We start from the raw sequence: 26,121 nt of genomic DNA, 5'->3' as shown, positions 1-26,121 counted from the left end.
TCCATCAAATAAGCGTTACGGTGCTGCAAATGAGGACTTTAATAAAGATGAACACATGGTGGCCATTTTGTTTCCAAATGTCACAATCTCCCAAGTATTTTCCTCACCAAATTTGACAAAACTAAGTGGGTGGAGCTAAACAGTTCAAAACCCAGCGTTTTGTTTGTAGGAGCACAGGACTCATGAGATACTGCCCAAAACAAAAAAATAAAAATAAAAGTGTGCTAGAGCTACAGCGCCACAGTTTGGTCGAACGGGCCCAGTCTCGCTTGTCTTTACGACAAAAATCCTAACAATTACAATAAGGTTCCGGCCTCTTCCACGCACATTCGGTTAGTGAAAGAAGCATGTTTCCTGCCACTGTAGCCTAATCTGTCTAGTGTGTGAAAGCTTCTTTCTGCAAATCTGATGTGTACGTGTTCCCCCCCCCCCCTCACACACACGAACACACACACTGTAGCAAATCATTCGTGATGCGAACGAAGCCACATGAAAGATCAGTTTACAGAAGGATCCTGGCAAAACACACGGAGACTACACAGCTGGATGAGCAAGAGAAAGAGAGAGAGACACCCTTTCTGTGGCCTGTTAATGTGGTGGGAGGGAAGATAAAAGGGTCACGTGAGTGAAGTGCGCACACACACACAGCCAAGTACACTAGCATTTCCCTTCCCTTCCCTTCCCCCAGCACACAGTGGTAGCGCAAGAACAGCAAGGCAACACAGTGTTCAGCGGGAGCGCGGATGAACGCCTCACGAAGCGGCAGTGGGTAAAAATAGACCGTCAGACGCAGCTGCAGAGACGAAGGAAAGAAACTGAGAGAACGCAGGAGCACAAACGTGGATAAAAAAAAAAAAAAAAGAAAAAAAGGCGACCGTTCTGCCTAGCAACACACACACACACGCCGTGAAAGATCTCAGCTTCAAGCCCCGGTCATCTTGATTCGGGTTCCACCCTTGGGAGTGACTAATATACACGAGGAGGAGTCTTAAACACAAAAAAAAAAACAACGAAGAAGAAAAAAAAACACCACACGAGTCCACATTCTCGGCTGTGGTGAGAGGAGCATTTTGAGGGGGAAAGTAGGCTCTTGGACGGGATTGCGAAAGCGCCGAAGCGCGTTAAAATCATGCGCACGGGAAAGCGGCACGAGTCGGGCTGCCAGCATGCGCCGGTAAAAACGAGGCACACCCATGGCGAGCGTGCCGTTATCTCTGAGCGACAGCTTCCGTTCTGTGAAAGGTATGTACGTCAGGCTGCACTCGACGCCACGCAATTCCCCCAAACCCCCCCACCCACCCCCCACCGCCTGTTTGTTTCTTCGCTTTTCTGAAAAACTGCATGATGCGGTACATCAGCAAATGGGTTATAATGCGTATGCATAAACCACCGTCATTATCATCATCATCATCATCATCAGGTGTCAGCAAAAAAAAAAAGACAAAATTTTCAGTGTGCATTTGAGCTAGCTTCCTACATGTTCAAACTCAAGTGCATCCCGAGAGTCACTAAAACAGGTTTTGTTAATTTTACACGTGTTTTTTGTTGTTTTTTTAATGCAGAGCCAAACCCAAAAACGCTCCGCATCAGTTTTTATCCCTGAAAACGTTTATGCAAAAAAAGGGCACCCGTTAATATCCCACCAGCAGAACAGTCAGAGAGAACCGAACAGATGGAGAGAAATGTTTATATAATTTTAAAAAAAAATAAATAAACCCTATTAAATGCTCCAACATCTGGCCGTCGTTAGCAGACGAACACTGGCGCAAAACGTTTGCATGAGATTTGTTTGTTCGTACTTAAATTTGATATGAGGAAGTGTTAAAAATATCGCTTTGTACGTCAGAGTGCTCTTTCGTTCACTGGTGTGATTGTTTTTTAATGTTCATCATCAGCAAATTCCGATACTACTGTATATACCGTAGTCCTTAGCTAGTGTTTAAATATGTAGCCAGTAACAAGGATGTAATACTGATGTGATAAAAATTAAGCTTTTTAGGAAATTCCACAATTTACAATAGCATGCTGGAAAAAAATTAAACAAGTAAAAATAAAAAAGGGAAAGTATTTAATGACAGTTGATTTTTCCCTCCTTTTCCGTGTTAAATAATGTACTTTGCTTTGCCTTTATTTATTATTTTTTAAACGCGACCTTCAGGAAAAAGTAGCGTGAAAAGCCTGCCTTTACCGTCTGTTTATAAAAACGACAACACTGATTATGCGGGGCTGTTAGGAATTGCAGATTTCTCTCAACACGCGCGTCTCAGAATTCTTTCGAGTCGCTCGCTGAGGTGATAAATTGTTCCTCAAAACATGTGTGAAGAAACGTACGCGGGTTGATGTACACGTACTCTACATTCTGTTTAAAATGAAAAATAAATAAATTAATGTATTAATAAATATATATCCGTATCAACACACAGAGCCACGAGCGTCGTTTGTTGCTTTTGTACACAGGAAGGCACAAAAACGAAAGCAACTTTGTTGTGTTGATGGCGAGTCCCCGTGACGGTCGTTTTTCTGCCCTGAACGCACGGCAGATACGGATGGAGAGTTCATTTACATCAGCATGCAAACATAACCTTCTTTAAGCAGGAGAGAACGAATGCACACAGGCGTATAAGGTCAGGGATCCGAGAGCGCCGGAGCGTAGTCTTCCTCCGCTTCTGACGAAAACGCGAGTCGTGACATACTTTCGACTCTGTAGGATGTGACTCGAAACACGCCATTTGGGTTGGTTTTTTTTGGGTCATTTCTCTCACTCCCCCCCCCCCCGGTGACCTTTAACCTGTACTCCTGCCTTCGTGTGGTTCTTCCTGGTCACAAGCAGCTCTTTGTTCCGAGTCGGCAGCTGTGCGCTGCGGAGAAGCTGAAACTAGCCTTCATGATTCAAGCAGGGGGTGTCTGGTGGTGTCGTGAACCATCATGTCAACAATGGATCATAGTTAATGTAAATAATCGTAAAAGCGGGTTTTAAAAAAAAGGGCCGTGACACATGTTCCCGAGTTGTGCTTCCTCTGAAGGGCTTGCTTCTGGAACACAGGTCTCCATGTCACACTCCTTCACTGACTATAACTAGGGGAAAGGTGATCAACAGTTGTTGGGGTGGGCTTTTTGTTTTTGGGACGAGCGTACACCGATCTCTGCGTAAAGCCGTGGATTAAAGAGGAGCTGAAAACAACTGATCGCACAAGTTTCCACTTGAATGCCTGTGCCCTTATTACAACCAGTGCAAACCGGTGAAGGAAAGGGAAAAAAAAAAAAAAATTTTAAATTCTCCAAGACGGTTTTACGACACGTGATCAGTGCACATCGCCATATATAGGTTTGCATGCAATCACCCCCGCCATAATGTCTTAAGGTCATAAAGGTGGTGGTAAATGACACGTACAATTTGAAGAGAAACAAGAAAAGGTAAAAAATTATTAAAAAAAAAAAACAGAGAAAGAGAACGAGAGACAGAAAAAAAAAAAAACAAGAAGGAAATTTTGGGGTAAAAATGTTTCTATTACTTTATATATTTTTAGCTTGCTGTATATAGCAACTCCTGCTGTAGCGTTTTGCCCTACTGTAACACCCCAAATACCCCATACACAGCACTCATCTACTTTACATACCCCCCCTCCCCCGGGGTAAAACAGCTGCACAGATGAAACCCGAAACGTCGGCTGGATCCGGGCCCTGACGCTGGCACCTGTCTGCCTGTCTGTCTTCGGGAAATCCATGAATAACGCCGGCATGTTCACCGTAACTGTCGAGCTGCGGGAATAAACGAGCCTGGAGACATTTCTCTGAGTGATGACGTGCCACATTCAACCTTTCGCAAGCGCTGGAAATCAATCAGCCCCATTCAGTCATGCAGAAGCCTACAGTGTGGGCAGCATTCAAATAAAAAACGAGAAAAAAGATCAAATAAATACCCCCCCGGAAGGAAGGAAGGGTTGGTCTCAGAATGGTGGTGATTGTGGCTATCACCCGCGATGTAACTTCTTTGTGTCATGTTCTTTTTTGCGTTATTTAAGATGACGTGAAAAACGTGCAGCTTTATATTCATGCTTGTGACGCTAGTGTTTTTTTTTGTAGCGTTATTAATATTTCACCTGTAATTAATCAAGCTTCTCTCTGCCTGCAGGTCTTTCAGCGTCTGAACGGACCCGAGCAGGAGAACCATGCGGTGCAGGCGTCGGCACTGTTACGCGCGAGTAGCGGGATTGCTCGCTTTGCTGGGATGCGTCGTCCTCATCATCTTCTTCCGCCGAATCATGGACAAGCCGACCTTCGAGAAAGAAGTGGCGGCGACGCCGAATCATTCACCGACCAGGTCCCTGGTGAATGGCACCCTTGTTTCAACTCAGCCGGCGTTAAGGACCGCCATGGGATCGAATCGGAGTTTAGCCAAGGAAGAGAACGCGGAAAGCTTCCTTAAAGTCGAACCTTACAAGTACATCATCAACGAACCGGACAAGTGCAGGAAAAATAACACTTTCCTAGTGCTGCTAATTCCAGTCGAGCCTCACAACGCAGAAGCCAGGAATGCCATTCGGAAGACGTGGGGCAACGAAAGCGTGGCTGAAGGAACCGTGCGCCTGTTTCTACTGGGCGTGAAAGACAGCGCGCGTGATTCGGGGCTGCGCGATCTACAGCAGCACTCCCTCAGGGCGGAGAGTCAACAACATCGCGACATTATCCAGCAGGATTACGTCGACTCCTACTACAACCTCACCATCAAGACGCTGATGGGGATGCACTGGGTGTCGAGGTACTGCCCGAAAGCCAAGTACGTCATGAAAGCAGACAGCGACATGTTCATAAACACCGAGTACCTCGTCCACAAGCTCCTCAAAGCGAACGTCCCGCGGGAGATGTACTTCACCGGGTACCTCATGCGAGGCTACAAGCCCAATCGAAACAAGGACAGCAAATGGTACATGCCTCCCGAGTTGTACCCCAGCGGAAGCTACCCCACGTTTTGCTCGGGAACCGGCTACGTCTTCTCCGGCGACATGGCCAAGCGGATCTACGCCACATCCCTGAGCATACGCAGGCTGCACCTGGAGGACGTCTATGTCGGACTCTGTCTCTCCAAACTCAACATAGAACCCATGCTGCCGCCCAACGAGTTTCTCTTCAACCACTGGAAGGTTTCCTACTCCAGCTGCAAATACAGCCAGCTCATCACCTCGCACGAGTTTCGCCCGAGCGAGCTCGTCAAGTACTGGGAGCACCTCCAGAAAAACAAGGACAGAGCATGCAAAGTGCCCAAAGCGCAGCTCGCCAAGAACAACGCAGCGACGCTTCACCGGGACAAAGCCGTGCTCAACCCTGTGCAGTGACGCACCGAATCTTTCTGCCATCACTTAAGTCATCAGCGTAACCTCCAGGACCAGGGTTACCGCTGAGGAATCGCTGCTTGCCAAGTAAATCAGGCTGAACTACTCTTGGAAGGAAATGCTGCGTTGTAAACCATCTTAACATGACGATTGAGTACAATTTAAAAAGACAAAAAACAAAACAAAACACAGTTTGTAAGTGCTCTTATTGTGAAATTTTCTTTAAGTTTTGACCACTAAATAAAGTGTTAAAAAAAAAAAAGAAGAAAGAAAACAAGGAAAACGACCCATGCACAACACTACCCCGATGAAAAACTGAATAAAAATGTACACCAGTAGTGAGACGTTATTACTGACGTTATTTTAAATGATCGCGGTCACACTTTTAGGGTTTAAGCTTCAGAGCTGCTCTTACATCACATTTCAACACCCCCCGCACCCCCCGCCCCCAAAAAATCTGACATGACATGTGGCTCCAAATGTTTGTCTCATTTTTTTTTTTATTGTTACCATTTAATTTTTAACACAGGTTTTTTTTTTTTATTTTATTTCTATGCACTCTGAGGTTTATAGGCCACGACCCCCCATTCTCTATGATAAGAGATGATAATTTAACAGATAAAGAGGTCCTGCTTGGTGTTATTGTTTAAGAAATAAAAATTAAAAAACTAAACTGAAACACAGGAACATTTTTGATTGGGTGTGAAAGAAAAAAAGGAGAATAAAGCTGTAGCTCTAAAATTACACATATGACGATATTAAAGTCACATCACACACACACAGGGAGTTTTCCCCTCTTCTATTGTAAAAGAAAGGATTTTGTTTCCCATCCGCCTAAATGGAACGCAGATTATTATTTTTTTAAAATCGACCTACAACGCGTTAATCCTTTAATCCGCTTCGGCGCGTATGGATGCTCTGTGCGCTAAGCAGTACAAATGACACTGAGCGACACTATGTTCACTCGACAGCTATTCTGTTCCTCGTGACGTTTGACTAGGGGATGTATCTTATTTCAGGAAAATTCAGGTAATTAGTTCCCACGGCAGACAGGATTCAATTAAGGCTTCTAGCTTATTTTTTGTACGTTTTTGGCGCTATAGGAACGACCATCCTATAAGAGTGTAATGTCTTATGATGATTCATGATATTATTATTATCATTAATGACCGTTACAATCGCACTACTTAAAATATTCATGACCCTCATATTAAAAAGGTGCACACACGGTAATATTTACATACAAGACAGACAGAAGACAGACAGAAGGAGATCCCAAATATATCCTAGAAAATTTTTCTAAATAAACTAAAATAAATCCCAAATCTCAAATAAATCCATCATAATCCCAAATAAATCCTAAATAAATCCAGCATAATCCCAAATCAACCTAAAGTAACCCTAAATATTCTAAATAAACCTAAAATAACCCTACATAATTCCTAACTATTCTAAATAAACCTAAAATAACCAAAAATAACCCCCAAATATTCTAAATAAACCCAAAATAACCCAAAAAAATCCTAAAAAAAAAATGTTCTAAATAAACTAAAATAAATCCCAAATAAATCCAGCATAATCCCAAATAACCCCAAACTCTTTAAATAAACCTAAAATAACCCTAAATAAATCCTAAATATACCCAGGATAACCCCAAAATAATTCCAAATATGTCCTAAAAATTCTAAATAAACCTAAAATAACCCCAAATAAATCCAGCTTAACACCAAATAAATTCAAACTAATCCTAAATAAATCCCAAAAACTCTAAATAAACCTAAAATAACCTTAAATAAATCCAGATACACAAAAACCCAGATAAATCCAAAATAATTCAGAAAGAACCCCAATAAATAAGAATTAACCCCACAACAATCCTAAATAAGTCTTCCTCCCATAAAAATGCCCATTACTGTTATATTTCCCCCTAGGATTTGATTATAACAATTAAACCATTCCAACCAGGCCATGACTGACCCACGAATGGTGTCTGAACTGTTCTTTAATTAAACAGAAAGCACTTTAAATAATATTACGTTAATATTAAATCACTATTTAGAAGCATCTGGGGAAAAGGCGGAGCATTTTAACAGCAGGCTAAGAAAAAAAAAAACCCTTTAAACGCTCATTTTAAATGACACGGACCAAAAGAATAATTTAGCACTTACCCTTCATCAAGTTTACAATCGTAACAAGAACAAAAAAGACAAAAACATGCAAGTGACGCTGCCCGAGAAAGAAGAATATACATATTCTGATTTCACAGCCACTCAAAAAACAAACAAAAACAAACAAATGTCGTGCAATGACACACAAAGGAAAGAAGAAAAAAAAAATAACTCTGGGAGTCTTACCGTCACAGATTTCAGCGTCATGCCGTGGTAGGTTCCCATCGTGTCGATCTTGAATCCCTCCGTTTCTGTGAGAAAAACAGCATCCAATAAGGAACAACACTTCTACTAAAACAAACAAACAAACAAACGAACACAAGCAAGCACCTGTAAGCGTTTCCACCCACAGAACTGTCGCTCGCTTGATGTTTTTTGTTTTTTGCACCATTCTGTATAAACTCTAGAGAAAGCTCTAAGAAACTTTAGAGCTTCTTAGAGCTTTTAAACTCTAAGAAAACCAGGTCAGTGTGTGTAGAACTCACCCTCTTTCCCTTTGAACCTCTCCTGATCGTATCTGTTGTACGCCGCAGGCACTGGCTGTTTGTTCCGAATCGTCGGATCCTTTACAGAAGAAAGAAAACAAAACAGAATCAGCAACAGCGTAGGACAAAAATATTAAGGAGTTCTCTGGGCATTTACGGAGGCAGAGAATGAGATTTTGATGCGTCTGTATTAAACTGCATCAATGAATGTCATACAAAAAGATCAACCGCTTCCCCACGCAGTATCGGATTCAACTTCGGGCGGGTTGTTTTGACACACGATTCACTGGTTTCTAACTCTAACGGACGCAAAAGCAATTTTTGATTCGATTAGTCATGAAAAAGGAATAAATTTCAGTGATTTGAATCATTCACTCACTTTTTTTGGGGGGGAAACACGGGATTTGGTGCAGGCTAAAAAGCATTTACGCCGCCACTAATCCGGTTCAAAAGAATCACAATTTGTTAATGCTCAAAGTGTTCACACGGCCATGAAATTAATCCGGGCGGGGGGGGGGGGTCGGGGTTAAAAATAATTTATTTTAAATAAATAAATAAATCAATCAATCACTGAATTGTCATTTGGTTGAACCCAGGAATCACAATTCACACTATGCTCAAAGCATCCACGTCGCCGCAAATCGTTTACACCGAATCGTAATTTAGCCAACACTCAAAGCGTGCGCACTGCTTCAAACAATGACCACTGAATCATGATTCGTTTGATGCTCAGATCCACTCATGCTGCTATCAGAAGAATCATGATTCTTTTGATGTTCAATGCAGCCATACTGCCATGAATCGTGATTAATGGTTCGTTGTCCCCTCAATGCTCAAAAGCATCTACACTGCCATGGACCATCATCATCATCATCATCACTGGATCACGATTCATCTTGGACATCTCATTTGTCCGAAATAGGACAGCTGTGCTTATCTTAGAAGCACAAATACAAACATAAAAAAGCTCCAGGCAGCCTATTACAGAGTGTTCTTGTAGAACATCACATCGTATTATATAACACACTATCAGCACGGGCCTAATCTAGGTAAGAGCCATCTGTGTGCCTTAAACACACTCCGTCTGCGTTTCATCCAAATAAACAGCAGACGCTCGGTGCCGTGACTGCTGTTCCGTGTCTCACAGGTAGGGAGCCTAAATGCTTTGGCCTTCAGTGGGTGACATAATCGAGTTCCCCACTCAACATGCTGGAGTTCATTTCAAGCTTCATTTCCTTGACAAATGGCAGCGACATGCTGGGAAACTGATAGCGTTTTATACTGCCACAGTTTAAAATTAAAAAAAAAAAAAAAAAAAAAAAAAAAAAAAGGGAAAGGGGGGTGGGGTGGGAAGCATAGCTCTGCTTTAACTACGCCTGGATTTCAATACACGTCGCACTCATCCTGTTTTAAACCATTCGTGCCTCACTGTTCTATATACAGCATGTTCTGAACTGCAAAACCGAATCCCTCTGACCTCTACTTATTCCTGATTAAAAGTGGGCGGAGCTATATTTGCAATACGTGACATCGAGTATTCAAATACAGACCCTGTGCATGAGTACTGCTCTAAAAACAGACTGCACTTCAGGGCTGCACGATATGACAAATATATCACATCACGATACTTGAGAAGATTTCTACGATACACGATTTAGCTAACAAACCATCTGCAAAACAGTACAAAAACAAACCCCCCCCCAAAAACAAACACATCCCAACTTTTTTGAGACGTCTTGCGGCCACTGAATTCAAAACTATATACGTCATATCAAAATTTGATGTGTTTACGTTCTATTGTGAACAACATACAGGTTTACGAGATGCAAATCATTGCGTTCCGTTTATATATTTACATTTTACACAGCGTCCCAAATTTTTTTAAATTGGGGTTGTATTAAAAATGTTTTAAAAAACAAATCACCGTACCAACGATATCTCGGAAAAATGGTATTCGATATCATTTATCACGATATCGATATACTGCACTTACGCAAATTCCCTGACAATTTACATTTACTTCAACTTAAACGGTTGCTCAATTTAATCAGTGTTTAACCCTCTTACCCCGTATGGCCGGAAAACCGGCTTGCCCGTCTTTGATCCATTCCCGTAAGGACGATATACCGGCTTGGTCGTCTATGTCAAATCCCCTTAAGGCCGATATAGAGGATTTACAGTGTAAACGTTATCCCCGTAAGGCCAGTGTACTGGCATTACTCTGCTATGATTCCTTACTTATTTAATTATTACTTTTTGACCGGGAAGGTTGATGACGTCACGACGTGATTACGTTATTACGCCGTCATTACGATGAAGCTGATCCAAGCGTGAATATTGGTGTACTAGTAGAAGTGAACTAAAAATGCCAAAGCGAAAAGCTAATCGTGTTCCAGCTAAAATTACACCTACAGTGAACACAGGTACATCTAAAACAGTGAAAAAAAAGAAAACACACACAGTTACACAGCCGAGAGCGAGGATTCTAGATAGTGACAGCAGTGAAAGTTCAGGCGATGTTGAAACCGAAACCGATAGAGACGCAAACTCTCCTGATTCAGACCCTGATCCGTCTTCATCTTCAGCATCAACCAGTGCGACTGACACTGCAGGGGTCTGGAGTCATAACGGGACCATTTCTGTGCATTCGTGAAAACACTACCTGCTGGTCTGATCATCACCAGAAACTTGACTTTTGGCGCTAAAATGCATTTATTTATTTATTATTTATAATAGGCATTGACCACGCGGATGCTCGTATGGTACTTCTAAATGAGTATAAGGATTTCAGCGAGCATTTTTTTATAATTTCTCCAGTTAAGAATTGTGCTCCAAGTTTAGTAAAAACACTGAACTGCTTCATTTACAAAGTAATATTACACAAATACATTATTATAAGTTGTTTCAAGGCCTAAAAATGTTAAAACTAAAATGTTGATTTTGGCCCAGGAAGTCAGGGTTGGCGTGCTGTTTCTCTGGGGAATATAGGGTTATGGGACATAATACTGTGGGAACTTAGGAGTAAGAGGGGTAAAATAAGTTATATACACCGGCCTTGTTTCGTTCACGACTTCAAACAAACATTTCGCGATACGGCCTACGAAAACGTTCCCGATGAAACGCAAGTTCAGAACGCTAAGCGTAAAATAGACTGAAATGTTTTATTCCTCTTACGCTACAGAAACCCGCCAATGGTTACAATCGTATTTATTAAAGAACGACATGTCGTTTCTATCAGTTTATGGTTACATTCAAATGTTGTGGGACATCTCTTTGTGACCAATCTGAATCCAGAACATTCAGGAAGTTCGTAAAAGCTTGCTGGAAACCAACGTGATGAAACTGAAGTGGCCTGTTCTCTTACCGTCTGTGTAGGGTTCTGCGCTGGTCTCTGCTCCGGAGCACGGCCTTCCTCTCTCGCCTTCACTGACTGCAGGATGGCGAAGATGCTTTTGGAAAAGTTCTGGAAGGTCAAAAAACAAGAGAAATTAAAATATATAAAAAAAAAAATTTAAATTACTGGAACGTTACCTCTATATTGAACTTTTATTCTATTTTTCGAGCACGTTTTTATCATATATTTCACGTAGAACGTTAAAACATTACACGGTATACACGGGTGACTGGGGGCGGGGATCCAGGGTACGTTTTATATATAATTAAACAGAACACTTCATTTGTTTTTCTCGTAGTCCGTAAACTCAGACTAGGCGACGACAGAGCTTCTACCAACTGCGCTGGAAGAAAGAAAAATAAAATAAAATCATGTTTCTGGTGCTGTACAAAAACAAAACGTCTTGAAGGTGTCAATGAGAAAACCGAGTGCCTGACCTTTCCAACCACTCATTTTTGCTTTGTTTGCAATATTCTCAGCAGAACAACACAGAGAGAGAGAGACAGAGAACACAGAAGGAAACATCGAGTCAGCAAAATAAAACAACACTTGCATTTACACTGGTGTCAACTCTAAATATAACTAACAGCTCTGAAAATAACTGTGGTAGAAATGTGAAGGTTGCTACTCAGCCTAAAAACGAACACAATTAAATAATTAAATAATTAAGAACAATAAAATAGTTAAGGCTAAATGTTCATTATGGATAACTTGAAGTTTCTGCAAACGATCATACAACACGATTTATCACATGATGATGCTATTTTAAGTCTAATATAGCATCGCAAACAAGTAGTCGGTCAAAACAGGCATGCTCCAGGGCAGGTTCGGTCACTATACTGCTGCCACCTGGAGGACGAGACCGCTACTGCACCTGCAGGCACCTTTCTGAATCTGCACGTGGTAGAAATTTCCCCATAAAGAGGTAAACAAATAAACTGCGGCGCTTGAAAACACGCTGACGATCCCACAGTACGGAATAGAATTTGAACGCAAAGAGAAAAAAAAAAAAAAAAAGAAAAAATAGAAAAAAACCCCCACAGGTACTTGCCTTTCACGCACCATGAATTGAAATGCATGAACCCCCCCCCCCCCCAAAAAAAAAACTGAAATGAAAATGTCTATATTGTGTTTAAAAATAATAATAATAAATAAATAAATAATAAATAAATAAAAGTACAAATTAACCCCTGTACCCTATTTCTGAAAATGTGAAACATGCGAAAACCTCCAAGAGTGCACACCTACGACTTTGATTATACTACACACAGAACTATAGGCACCCTTTGACATAACAGAACGGGGCCGTTGTGTGAAATATACATCATACGCGATGATTTGAAAACTCCCACGCAAGCATTCTCATAAAACTTTACAAAGAAGTATTTTCTCTTAAAATGTCTGGAAATAATATCTGCACACCCAAAAATAATAATAATAAGCTGTTAATAATAAAACGTCTAGCGCACACAATCTGAGGCAGGAATTTTTCAAACGTCTAGAAAAAAGTCGACAGTTTTGCCAGGAGTGGTGTCTCTAGCCATATTAGACACTGAATGGGAGGGGCTTCATGCAATATTTATTATGGGGGTGCCAATAATTTTGAATCAAATATTTCACAAGAAAAATATACATTGCACTGGTTAATAAACAAAAAAACAAACAAATATTGTGAGATCTAAGTGTAATTATTTTTCACGAAGGGTGCCAATAATTATGAAACGGACTATGTGAAGGACGCTCACCTTGCCGCTGCTCTGTAAAATGGTGGTCCGGGTCCTCCACACTCTCTCTCTGCTCACGATGTCCCTCGTTACGTCCACCTCGGCATCCACAAAGCTCCTCTGCTTCAGCGTGATGTCGTCATCCAGGTCGGTCTTAATGGTCGAGCGCTTTTTGGCCATGATTTTGGCTTTGATGGCGGCGATCTTCTCCACAGACATGGCCTCCGAGAGCGAGCTGAGAGAGAAGCGAGCATATGGAGTGTGACGGAAATGCTTCGGAAAGCGACAACGTTAAGAATCTCGTGAACGGATAAAGCATGGTGTGGTTAAAGACATAGAAATGTGTTCGTGTTGGCAAATTGCTGTGGTGCAAGCGGAATAAAACACCACTTCTCGAATGTTCCTAACATCCTTTTTCTTTACTCTTCTGAATGAAAACTTATTTAGCAATATTGTATAGGACTGCAGGACGAGATATGTTTGGAAAAGTGAGCAGAATAAGGGAACTTGTGCTGTGTATTAATATTCTACGTGGAAGTGAGGGGTTTTTTTAGGCAATTTGTTTACAGGCAAACCAATTTTACGGGAGACGGCTCTTATTTCTGCAGCATGACAACCTTCATCTATTTTCCTCCAAGTCTCAGAGGCTGTTTGATTACGAGCGAGCTCGTACCGGATCTGATCCGTCTGCACGATGCCTTCCTTATGGCCTTCCAGACGAGCAGCCAGACGCTCCTTATCCAGACGCACCCTTTCTTCATCCTTACACACACACACACACACACACACACACACACACACACACACACACACACACAGTGATACACAGTCAATTTAAACACCGCAGCCATATGACAACTATACAGAGACACGCTCTCAGCATGAACCTGCATGGTTTACCTCAACTCGGGGCTTTTTCGCTTCAGAAGACACTTCGTCTGCAGCCCTTTTCACTGTTCAAACACAACAAGTTCATTTTTTTAAACCTACATGAAGATTGCAAAATCAAACTCTGAAATGTAAGAACTCAACCAATTGCACAAATCGTTTCTTTAATCGGTTGGGTTAAACGTGCTACGCAATTCCAAAGTCAGCTGTAAGTCGGTAAAATAGTAATTCAGTACATCAGTAAATTATTTAGTCAGTACGTAAGCAAAGTATTACACCAGTTAAACAGCTAGTCAGTACGTCAGATAGTAAGTCAGTCAAATTACGCAAGTAAAATTGTCAGTATGGCAGCAAGACAGTAAATCAGTATGTCTGTAAAATATTAAGTCAGGGCATCAGTAAGTATGTCAGCGTGACAGTAAAACACTAAATCAGTAAAATATTACATCTAAAATATTAAGTCAGTATAATATTAAGTCAGTATAATATTGTCTGAAAAATATTAAGTCAGGACGTCAGTATGTCAGCATGACAGTAAAACAGTATCAATAAGAGTCAGTACGTCAATAAGACAGTAAATATTTCAGAAATACAACAAAAATATCAGTAAGTACACCAGTAAGACAGTAACTAAGTCAGTAACTACGTCAGTAAGACAGTAACTAAATCAGCAAGTACGTCAGTAAGTACGTCAGTAAGACAGTAACTACGTCAGTAAGACAGTAACTACGTCAGAAAGTACGTCAGTAAGTCAGTAACTATGTCAGTAAGACAGTAACTACGTCAGAAAGACAGTAACTAAATCAGCAAGTACGTCAGTAAGACAGTAACTACGTACGTCAATAAGACAGTAACTAAGAACGCCAGTAAGACAGTAACTAAGTCAGCAAGTATGTCAGTAAGTCAGTAAATACGTCAGTAAGATAGTAACTACATCAGTAATATAGTAACTACGTCAGTAAGGCAGTAACTACGTCAGTCAGTACATCAGTAACTAAGTCAGTAATTACGTCAGTCAGTAAGACAGTAACTACGTCAGTCAGTAACTACGTCAGTCAGTAAGACAGTAACTACGTCAGTCAGTACATCAGTAAGACAGTAAGTACGTCAGTCGGTACGTCAGTAAGGCAGTAACTACGTCAGTCAGTACGTCAGTTAGACAGTAACTACGTCAGTAAGGCAGTAACTACGTCAGTCAGTACATCAGTAACTACGTCACTGTCTTACTGACTACATCAGTCAGTACGTCAGTTAGACAGTAACTACGACAGTAAGACAGTAACTAAGTACGTCAGTAAGACAGTAACTACGTCAGTAAGTATGTCAGTAAGGCAGTAACTAAGTCAGTCAGTACGCCAGTAACTAAGTCAGTCAGTATGCCAGTACGTCAGTAACTAAGTCAGTCAGTATGTCAGTAAGGCAGTAACTAAATCAGTAAATACATCAGTAAGAATGCAAAGCAGTCAGTAGATCCGTAATACATAGTTAGTATGTCAGAAAGTAGGTCCTGAGATAGTAACGGTCAATAAGTAAGGAAATAAATCAGAAAGTATGAACAGGCAGTAAATAGGAATGTAAATAAGTGACTGAGTAAAGTGCGTAAGTGAGCAAGTACATAGAAGAAGTAATAATATTTCATGAATCATGAAACGTCACATTTCACCAATTTAAAAGAACATGTTTAGGAATGCCAAAAGGTATTAAAAACTGGTGAAATTTTACATTTCATGATGCATCAATTAGATTCCTAAAGAATCCAAACCAGGTTTAATGGTCATGAGGTTTAATAGATTCATTTCCAACTTACTTTATAACAACATAAAACACTAAGCTCTCACTTAACGTTTCAAACCACAACCACCATGTATTTATGCATTAATTCTGTAAATAAAATGGCGTGACGTACCCTGCGTGGCCCGCTGGAGGCCGATCTCGATGGGTGCACTTCTGTCGATACTCGTTGATGAAGCTGAAAAGGTGGGGGAAAAAAAAAAAAACAAGATCTTTTCCTTTCCATCTTTTCATTTGAAACAACTTCTAACACCATGGCCCTCACACTTACAGCTTTCTCCATTTAGATACGAGAGCAGATCTTTCCTGTCCGGCCTCCTGACTACAGGAATGTTCTCTGTCTGCAGTAGGAGGAACAGGAGAGAGATGGTGAAGAACTAATCAAGAAAAGCAACACAACAGATACATTACTCTCGAGTAAAACCCCAATGTCACCACTGAACAAACCCCCCCCCCCCCCAACTTTGCCTCAGATCTTCCAAAGTCCCTTCGAACCCTCTAAAGTTCCCTCAAACGTCCCCTCGGTCCCACCCCGATGTTCCCTCGGGGTGCTTCAGTCGTGTTTCTTAAACACAAGATGAATATCCAGACCTATCAGAACTGAACTGTTTGAATTTCATGAAGTTCCTTCAGCCTACAGCAATTCTGCCTCCAGTGTCCAGAGCGGGTTCGGATTAAGACCCTGAGGACTTACAGCGGCTCGTCGCACGTAGGACGGATGAGGAAGGTGCACGTTGTTGAGCAGGAAAAGGATGGAGTCCAGAGTGTAGTACTCCTTCGGCTGACCTTCTTTCCCTGTCCTGTAATTGAGAATAAAATAAAACGGAGGTTATTCCACCCATTTATAGTTCACGACTGTAAATGGCGGATCATAAAACCGCGAGTCAAATGTAGCGGTAGAGCGATGATTTGTTTTAACCTCCTGGCAGAGGCAAGCAAGTTTTGGGGGCTGAAATACTGCGTGGGACAAAACACTGTAACTTAATGCCAGTCAATTTTCACAAGAGCCACTGCGACACTGTATCTCATGGGTTTGTGGTGAGACACTTTTGGACAGTCAGACAACTTGTAATATTTAACCTCAGAGAACGACGTTGGTGTCGACTGGTAATGAAACTTATGTACAGGATTTGGCTGGGCAGTATAGCGAGGTTTAACGTTAGGTTTCGTCTCCATCTCTGGAAGAACAAGGAAGTCATAACCTCCTGGCAGAGACAAACAAGTCTTAAATCAATTTTCATAGAGCAGCTGCACCACCAGCCATTCAAGAGATTGATACTAACGTATTACAAGGTGAAAAAGGTCAGGTTTAGGCGTCTTATATTGATAACTCAGCTTTAAATTTGTGTTTTTTACAAAACATATGAAATCAAATGTCCTCTGTATGTTATATTAAATTAAAACATGACAGTCAGGTAGATGAAAGCTTGCTAGCTAGCTAGCGGCTTTAAAGTGAAATGTATAGTTGTAAACAGCAGTATCGCGAGATTAAACGTTACTTGACGCGCGACCAACAAATCGCTAAACTGATGTACGAGATTTGGTTGCGTGGTATCGCGAGATTTAACGTTAAGTTCCTAACACTTCCCTCGGTGAACATGGAAAACAGGAAAACATCAAAAGTTAGAGTTAAGACAGAAAAAATGTTTCCCTGAACCGGATGAATTTCAAGAGTTATTACGCAAACAGTGCTCAGGTTAAGCCTGTTATGAGTTTACAAGTGCTAAATGAACATATTTGATGTGCTGGTAAAATTCTTATGCGGCTAGCCAAGCTTATAAACGTGCCAAAGATTGGCAGCTAATTGACTACCTAATTAAAGAGTCTCGAGTTTAAAAATAAAACAACTTCCGTGCAGTTTCAACGTGCATGCTCCATGCAAAACTTGCAAGCTAAACATATAGCCAGTTACCTAGGTCAAGCAAACAACTACGCGTAGAGATAAATATAAAGCGTGACTCACCCCCAGATGACATAGTTCGTTTTGACATTTTTCGGCCAAGAAAATTCCCCAAAGATAACTTCATCGCCTTTAGCGATGATCTCCTTCTTCTGGATGTTGTACTGTCGCAACACACTCAACACGTCCGCCATCTTCCACTCGCCTTCACGCAGGAATAATGTTGTATTATCGAAGCCCTGTACAAATACACGCTCAGGCCATGTTCCAAACGTCTTTCCTGTTCACTGAACACGCACCCTATTAAGGAGGTAAAACAACGGCGTCCTAGAATCTACGTAGTGCTCTATATGACTAAGTTAGATTCAGCCGCGACCGGAGTGCCTTCGATAAACGCCTGTTTGGAAATCGGTAACAAGCGAGATGTAAAAATCTAAGACATAAGCCTTTGTTGTGATTTTGTGTGTAATGAGTTAATGATACATCATTTCCAATTTATATAATATTACCGTACGGAAAGTATGTATTAAATTACACATATTTATTCAGGCACAATAAAGAACCGCTCGTTAAGGAGAATCCATACGATACTGTACACCAGGAGGAAGATACTGCAGGTGTAGTTCTCTTCTCCCTCAATGCACTTTGTAGGATACGAAACAGGGGCGTCTACGCCTTATAAAGCCCACTGTAGTAAACTCACACGGATGTTTACTAAATACAAGCAAAAGTGCTCGCTAGAAGTTGCTGCTAAATAATACTTTTCAGACCCTACGTAGTGCAGTTGTGTAGGGTGGGTATCTGTATCCCAAATGACTCCCACTAGACATATAGTGCACTTCTTAAGGTGCAAAAGCCCTTATGAATACAAAGGACTCCCCTACATAGGGAACATGGAGCTGAAGCCCAAATGACTCCTTTTAGAACATATTTATTTTATACCTCATGTAGGGAGAGTTACAGGGTTAAATCCCAACTCAGTTTTGATTTTACACCTTATACCCTACATAGTGCACTTATATGGAAACCGCAGGGCTGAATCCCAAATCACTCACTTTTTATTTTATTCCCTACATAGTGCACTTACATGGAGAGTTTTGGAACCTTTATCAGAACTACACAGAGTTCCTTTCTTTAAGCCCTACATAGAGTATGACATAATGACTCTGTGCACCCTACCTAGTGCCCTAAATGCATGACTGGCTGTGTGTGTGTGTTTTAGTTTCATCTGCTAACTTCCACGCAAACGTTCTGTTGTTGAACTAAAGACAAAAAGTATTGCCACCTCCTGTTCAAGTCTTGCTACTGTAGAAAAAGTCACATGACACAGTGGGGGGAAAATAAAAACAATACTGAGACTGCAGATTTAAAAAAAAAAAAGGTTTATTAAGTGGCAGGCATGTTCTAGGCATTGTGGTGTCAACTACAGTGACTCAGTGCCAGCGCAGAATTCTCTACAGTTCCAGCAATCACAGTGTGTTCGTTTCATTTTTGATTAAACTAATGTTTAAATTCTCTCAAACGATCATAAACATCACAGTTCAGTTCATGTTAAACAATAGAAGTGTAAACTGGAGCATTTCTAAAATATTGGTGTTCATTCTTTTTTACACTAGCTACTTGGCAAGCACTTTCGCTAGTTATTTAGGTAGCTAGTGGGTCGATGAGGTTCCGCGAGCGGGTTATAAGCAATATTGGAATTGGGAGAAATAAAGGAAACTTCCAGCCACTGATCAGCACACGGTTGCCAGCGTAACAGTATTTAGCGGCTACATAAGGTATTAGACCGCACTCGTTATTAGTCAAACTTCGGTCTAAATAAAACCCGAAACAGTAACGTAATCAACATAAATACGCGTAAACGTTCCCATAGTCAAAAAGGGCGGGGCTAAAGTTAAACCCGACTAGCCGATCACAAACCCGATCGTGCCTAGCATAACTCTGGACTCGTATTTACCAACAAATCTGACACATGGAAAAAATGAAATAGCTAGTTAGCTGCATGACATCTTTATATTAAGAAAGTCAACATTATGTTAGCTAATGGTATTGAAACGCAAAGCTAGCGGTTTATGATTATGGGATTTATAGTACATCGTGTCCCATCAATAAAACAGCGTATTACAGTAAAGCACTACTTCCATCTGATGAAAAGAAAAATAAAAAAATAAAAGCTAGTGACATCACAGGAGTGCAAGTTCAAGTCTGGCTGGTTGAGCCCGATTTAAGCTCTGCCCATTCCGACAGATGACACGCAACAGGTTAAAAAGTGCACTGATATTGTAAACTATGTCTTAAATAAATTCAGTAATGATACATTCAAAAAAAAAAATCAACAACAACCTAATAACTAACTAACAGTAAAAACTAATCGTCAAAAGAAAATGATTATTTTTATTGACATTTCAGGACATTCAGTTTAAACAACGTTTACTGCTCACGACTGTTGCGATTCAAGACGGAATTTCTCTCTCTCTCGTCCTAGCAGGTAAATGTTTACGTTAATCGATAATTGGGTAAACTAGATCATCATTAATTATTATTATTATATTTTAATATCCAGCTGCATCTTTCAATATTTTTACTTCAAATGAACCTCGACAGCGTCTCGTTCAGGATACATCGTCATCATCGTAACAACTTAACTTGTTTACGCACAATCCATCGTTAGCTTCCTAGCTTAGCTAAAAAGTAGATTTTTTTAAACAGCTTAGCATGCTGCCAAAAAACGCTACATCCTATCATCACATGACTACATGTAGTAATTCTCCAATACCAAAAATAGATATTTTTATAAAATCGAACGCAGAGTTCTAGCTTTAAAGCGCCGTAACGAATGAAGTTACGCGGACAATCTTTATCCAGCCAGCTGGACGTTATGGGGGGACAGAACCATGTGCACATTTCATTTCTTGCTTTGTTTTTTTTTTCGGTGTAGTTTTGCTCGCTGTGGTGCGTTTCCCATGGTGCACCTCCCTCATATGACGTCCGTGATGAAGTCGCGGATGACGTCGGCGGTGTGCGAGTCGAACCCGCAGACCTCCAGCACGCCGCCGTCGTCCGGATCGACCAGGTTAAGGCTGTTCGTAGTCATGCCGCATACAACCAGCTTCGAAAAGATGCCGGTTTTCTTTTTGTAAAACGATAACAAAAAACACACGTCACACAAATGCGAAAAGCGCATTGTGTTTTTTTTTTTTTTTAAACTTCATTTTATTTATTTAACGTGAAATGTCTCTACCTGTCGGTACATCCTGAGTGTTTCAGCTGGATTTGACCTCCCGGGCCAAGTTGCATTATTGGTGAAAATAACGAACACGTCCACCATTTTGTCGTTGTCTGAAGCCCAGTTTATAGGCAGAGCGCAGTCCGTACAACTACTGCACACCTAGCAGACAGGAAGTACAATAAAACATGAATAAAATGAATTAAAAATCTTAGCACAAACAGGAAGATGGAAGTCTTTACTTCTATGCAAGGCATGAATAGTCCTAGCTGTAATGATTGCAATAATCACCGGTTTAATTTAACAAAATGGTTTCCACACTCCTTATTCAGCCGCACATAGAGTAGCACTTGATCCAGCACAGACTGTTATATTTATATATAACATTTAATTTGGTTGTCTTTATATAGCACGCGGACAGTCACTCCATGGTGCGTTTACAGCTCTCTCAAACGTTGTTCTGGAGAAACTATCACCTGCACTAACTGCATGGTTATTTGAAGGAGAGACGAATCGCAAGAGATGGCGCAGGGCACAACGGCTCCTTCTGAAAACAGCACGACGTCAACATTCTGTTCACTCCGTGTTATCACCTTTGAAGAGAGAATAAAAACAACATACCGACACAAAAAAAGGCAAACAAAAAGTAAAGATTGGTTTCCTTGTAAGCTCTTAGACTAAACATTTATTTAAACAGTTATATGCTTTCATTTGAGGCTAAGTTTATTGAAAAATCTGAGTTGGTGTAGAAAGCATGACATGTAGTTGCAACACAAGGAATCAGGAATTCATGATGAGAATAAAAAAAAAAAGTTTGTGCTGGTGCTACTACAAGATTTCAGTAATTATGAATCATATAAATCATGTTCAGGATACAAATCATGTCCTTAATATGAATCATATGAATCATATTCTTAATAAAAATCATATGAATCATCTTTATAAGAATCATATGAAACATGGTATTTATACAAATAATATGAGTCATGTTCTTTATATGAGTCATGTTCTTTATATGAATCATGTTATTTATATGAATTATGTTATTTATATGAATCATCTTCAGATTTTTTTAGAAATAATATAAATCATTCTTTATATGAATCATGTTCTTTACACGAATCATATGAACCATGTCCAGGATATGAATCATAACGTGTACGTCACAGGTTTGGAGGGTTAGCGCTACGCTACAAGTGAGTAAAGCAGCTGGATGTGGGATTATGGGTAAAACATCACCATGCTCATGGCCGCGGCTACGGTCACCGTGCTGACGAGGCTGCCAAGAGCGACGCTGCCGAGGCGAGAGCTCACGTCCACTCCAACTACGAATCGTTTCCCCGTAGACTCGATGTTCTGGTATGGAGAAGATACATGAAACAGAAGTTACATGTCCTGTCTACGAGTGTACCTCTCAGATGCGTTTATCTCACACTCGGATCTCTGGGTCACGTTCTGTACCGTGAGCTGATAGTAGTTTGTGTGTTCGTACTCACTGAGAAACATTTGCAGAAGGCGGAGTCTAGTGCCTGAATGACGTCTCTGTTCGGCTTCCATTTTAATTTCCCTCGCTTGCCGTGACCTCGCTTGTAGTTCTCAGCCGCCAGCAGGACACTAAGCGGATGAGTTTTAGCCTGAAGGAAACGACAGCAGCATGTGTTTAGACATAAACGAGCAATACAAATAATAATAATAATAATAATAGTTATTATTATTATTATTATTGCCTTCAGTAGAGCATGTTCATCCTGGATCCTCTCACACACGGCCGCCGTCTCCACACTCCCCAAGCCCAGGAGTTTATCCGCCGTCATTTTTCCCAGATGTGTGAGCAGTGTGGAGATGGACATCTCCTTCAGCAGAGCTTTCCACACCTTCACACACAGACGATAAAATACATCAATGCTACACTGCATAATAATCTAAATTATATTGTATATATAATTATAAATTATTATAATAAAATATAATATATTATATTATAATAAAATATACAGTTTCTTTTATCAAACTGTTCACAGCAAAGCTGTCCATATCCAGTTATCAATCTATCCATCCCTCCCTCTGCTTGCCCATCTACTTATCCATCCATCCTTCCATCTATAACCCTTTCTCTACCTTCTTCCCTCTCTGTCCCTATCTCTCTCCTTCCCTCTCTCGCTCTTAAAATCTCTCTCTGTCTCATTTCCTCACTCTATGTCTCTCTGTATTGTGCGTGTGTGTTTGCACAAGTGTGTGTGTATATGTGTGTTCATTCTCCCACCTCTCGGGACTTCAGGTGTTTAGAGAGGACATGTTCTCTCTCCAGTTTGTGCTCCTCGATCAGATGCGCCACCTCCAGCTCCTCGCTCGAGTGCTTGGTCTTCTCCACAGCCTCCAGGTACACAAACACCTTCATCACATCCTCCGTCTTTTCTCTGTCCGCGTACGTCTCCTGCACTGCCTTCCAGCCTTTAGTCACGTATTTACTCACCAGAGCCACGGCTGTGAAATGTGGAAAAAGAAAGAAAGAAAGAAACAAACAAAAAACACATTCAGGGGTCTGCGTGTACAACAGCACATTGAAAAATGGAGTGCATGTGAGTGTAAGAGCGTGTTACATCACTTCCTGTCCTCACCATCGTTTGCCGGCTTCAGGTGTGCCAGTCGGAACAGGTCCTGATGGCACCAGCCTCCTTTCCTTTTACACTTGGTGATGTCACGTGCCAGTCTGAGCGCGTCGTGGCCGTTGTACCAGTCTGCTACGGCTTTCCTCAGAGCTCGACCCCATATGCCACGCTGCCCGGTGCCGCTCAGCTCCTTCTTATACTGAACAAAGCTGAAAAGCTCGCTCGGAGAAGCGCACACTTCTTTGAGCACACCGTACGCTGCGCGCTTGGCCTCCACGTCCGAGTGCTGCGAGATCACGGCCAGGGCGAACAGGGCGCTGCCTGTGCTTCTGACTCCGCCCCTCAGACTTATGCGCTGCACCTCCTGCACCGCCTCGCTGCCTCGGCCGGCCTCGAGCAGCTCGGTTAGGGATGAAGCCCGCTCAAGGCACAGGTTCCTCTGCTCGCGTGCTCTGTAGGTGGCGCTTTCTGAGCCGTAGCACAGGAAGCGCCGCAGGCGAACTTCCTCCGTCACAGTTGGCACGCTTCCTGTTTCATTCGTGCAGTTTCCTGTTTCCTGCTGCGGTGGAGATGACGGCTCCATAGCGGCGCTTGCTAAAGGAAATCGAAAAAAAACTTTATTAATTTTTTTATCTTTACAGTTTATTTTCGCAAGCTACACCTTTGGATTTTATTGAATTCTTTATTGTTTATTAATTGTTCTGACCAATTAGAAGCCAGGAGTCGGATTCATTATAAAAAGCTTCAACAGGAGAACAAGCTCAGGGTGGAGCGCATTTGCAAACTGTTTTCAGAGATGTAGATGGAAATATACACAATGTCATGCATTCAAAACAAACAAACAAACAAGTAAACAAACACCACTATTTTTACGGAGCGCGTGCACAGCTGTGACGTCATCACACCGTATTAAGTCAGAACAGACTTTAAATTGAATTTAAATACAAATATACTTCCACAGAAAGAGTTCGAGTGCAGATAGGTATATCTGTGTATTTATTTATTTATTGAGAGATAAGAAGGCGAGAAGGAATACCTATGGATGCTAGCCTCCTGGATTAGCTTAGCTCATCTTTTCAGACAAAATGGCTCCGAGCTTCAAGCACAGCATCCCTAATTATTATTATTCCACCCCACAACCTGCCATTTTAAACACTTCAAATACAAAGTACGGTCAAGAGTTTAAAGAAGCCGGTTTAATTGCAGTTAACAATCCTTTAGTGATGCAGCTGCCAAGCTTAGCTTCGCGTCTCCCACATTCCGAATCACTTCAGAATCGGTTCTACGTGCTAACAACAAGAAGGAATCAAGTACATACAAGGAATATTTCCTCCAAGTTAGTAAATACAGCTGGATTTACACCATAGTAGTGTTCGATAGTTAGTGACAGTGTGTGGTGTTTTCTTACCGAGGTCGTTAGCCAAAGTCTGGAAGAAGTAGGGATCCTAGAATGATTCGATTCTTCGAACCAAGGCACTAGGAATTCAGAGTTAACTCCAAAGCTTCGAAATGAAATTAAGAGGGTTTTAAATAGGAGATGTGTTATGTATGCAATAAGCATCGCACTTTTTTCGATTTATTTATTTAACGAGATCCCATACTGTCGTATCCTGGCCTCGTAGTTTGTTTTTTGTTTTTTTTGGGGGGGGGCAGTGGAGAAAATGATTGCGTTGAATCAACTCCCAAAATCTGGACTCACAATCGGAGTCGACTCCAAACATTTCAGTGACTCGAACATCCCTACAATCAGATGCTCTGAAATTCCGGGCTCGTGCTCCAATCCGCGTTCTCGCGTCTTAACTAGGGCACTTGGCTCGTGCGTTGGAATTCCATGGGTGTGTGTGTATGTGTAGTGATGCGCCGTCGCCACACGGTGGCAGAAAAATCAAACAAATACAAAATAAATATAAAATACGGCTCATCGAAGCTTCCTGAAGGTGGCGTTGTAGCGATTAAATACAGCTAATTCATGCTATGCTACATCTAAAACGCCAATCTTAACCTCATTAACCAAAAACAAAAACATTTAGCTTGTTAATTAGCATGTTAATTACCTCAGAACACCACTTCAGACTAGGCTAATTTAACAGTTTTGGAAAATATTGTAATGATTAACGAATTGCTATACAAATCAGCTCCTTTTGAGTGATATCTTAGAAGCTGTTTTTAATATTATTATTATTATTATTATTATTATTATTATTATTATTAAAATTTCTAATAAAATTGTAGTAGGATGTGTAACTAACTTTATAATTGCTAAACAACACTGTTATGTTGGAGCATATCCAATCACACTTCATTATTTCCTTAAGTAAATGAACTAGCTAGCTGAACTCTACTATGAACACAAAGTGTATTAATACATTAATATATATTTTATACATTGTGTACATGTGTAATTAAAAAAAATCTACGAGCACACAAACTGCGGTTTATACTCTGTTATGAAATATTAAACAGCTGCAGCATTGTGAATGATGACGCCTCAAACACAACCCCCCCACCCCAAAGCATTAAAGCGAACACAGCTACAGACCAACAAGATGTGCGTCTGTGTGAAATGACAACATTTTATTTAACATTATATTTCTATACACATTGAG

General features: G+C 41.0%; 3 protein-coding genes across 6 annotated transcripts in view; 1 reads left to right on the top strand and 2 right to left on the bottom strand.

Moving 5' to 3' along the window:
• The window catches only part of cdc73 (cell division cycle 73, Paf1/RNA polymerase II complex component, homolog (S. cerevisiae)), a 31,601-nt gene extending 13,578 nt beyond the window's left edge, over positions 1-18,023 (bottom strand). Inside the window, exons 1-10 of the mRNA XM_053628520.1 lie at positions 17,744-18,023; positions 16,475-16,580; positions 16,052-16,121; positions 15,896-15,958; positions 14,002-14,054; positions 13,775-13,863; positions 13,123-13,336; positions 11,348-11,446; positions 7,984-8,062; positions 7,685-7,749 (exon numbers count right to left, since the gene is read on the bottom strand). Coding sequence (XP_053484495.1) covers positions 7,685-7,749; positions 7,984-8,062; positions 11,348-11,446; positions 13,123-13,336; positions 13,775-13,863; positions 14,002-14,054; positions 15,896-15,958; positions 16,052-16,121; positions 16,475-16,580; positions 17,744-17,874 — 969 coding nt within the window. The 5' untranslated portion in view covers positions 17,875-18,023. The remainder of the gene's footprint in view (positions 1-7,684; positions 7,750-7,983; positions 8,063-11,347; positions 11,447-13,122; positions 13,337-13,774; positions 13,864-14,001; positions 14,055-15,895; positions 15,959-16,051; positions 16,122-16,474; positions 16,581-17,743) is intronic.
• On the top strand, positions 488-7,012 carry LOC128609771 (beta-1,3-galactosyltransferase 2). Its single transcript, XM_053628525.1, has 2 exons — positions 488-1,242; positions 4,133-7,012. The coding sequence occupies exon 2, from the start codon at positions 4,170-4,172 to the stop codon at positions 5,331-5,333; it is 1,164 nt and encodes a 387-aa protein (XP_053484500.1). The 5' UTR covers positions 488-1,242; positions 4,133-4,169; the 3' UTR covers positions 5,334-7,012.
• Positions 18,024-19,045: 1,022 nt separating the features above from the next.
• ro60 (Ro60, Y RNA binding protein) lies at positions 19,046-25,349 on the bottom strand. Of its 4 annotated transcripts, none has more exons than XM_053628517.1 (9): positions 24,924-25,348; positions 23,525-24,109; positions 23,170-23,390; positions 22,634-22,780; positions 22,403-22,540; positions 22,146-22,262; positions 21,383-21,499; positions 20,922-21,068; positions 19,046-20,810 (listed from the first exon to the last, which is right to left on the bottom strand). In XM_053628517.1, exons 2-9 carry the CDS (start codon positions 24,096-24,098, stop codon positions 20,658-20,660), a joined length of 1,614 nt encoding a protein of 537 aa, XP_053484492.1. In that variant the 5' UTR covers positions 24,099-24,109; positions 24,924-25,348; the 3' UTR covers positions 19,046-20,657. The 4 variants fall into 4 exon arrangements, 3 of the variants coding, with proteins under 3 accessions (XP_053484492.1, XP_053484493.1, XP_053484494.1); XM_053628518.1 differs by lacking the exon at positions 24,924-25,348 and adding an exon at positions 24,552-24,848; XM_053628519.1 differs by lacking the exon at positions 24,924-25,348 and adding an exon at positions 24,222-24,507.
• Positions 25,350-26,121: the final 772 nt, after the last annotated feature.

The sequence above is a fragment of the Ictalurus furcatus genome, chromosome 7 (genome assembly GCF_023375685.1).
Source record: "Ictalurus furcatus strain D&B chromosome 7, Billie_1.0, whole genome shotgun sequence".
NCBI classification, from domain to species: Eukaryota; Metazoa; Chordata; class Actinopteri; order Siluriformes; family Ictaluridae; genus Ictalurus; species Ictalurus furcatus.
The sequence above is the reverse complement of the archived record's forward strand: the minus strand, read 5'-3'. Positions and strand labels throughout refer to the sequence as shown.

What these genes read in the sequence shown, in the direction of transcription:
- LOC128609771 (XM_053628525.1), top strand. Translation starts at nt 4,170, where the DNA reads ATGCGGTGCAGGCGTCGGCACTGTTACGCGCGAGTAGCGGGATTGCTC.
- ro60 (XM_053628517.1), bottom strand. Translation starts at nt 24,098, where the DNA reads ATGGAGCCGTCATCTCCACCGCAGCAGGAAACAGGAAACTGCACGAAT. An exon ending in CCTTCTGCAAATGTTTCTCA is followed by an intron (nt 22,263 to 22,402) that starts GTGAGTACGAAC and finishes TCTCCATACCAG; the next exon opens with AACATCGAGTCTACGGGGAA. An exon ending in CACTCAGGATGTACCGACAG is followed by an intron (nt 20,811 to 20,921) that starts GTAGAGACATTT and finishes TTTTACAAAAAG; the next exon opens with AAAACCGGCATCTTTTCGAA.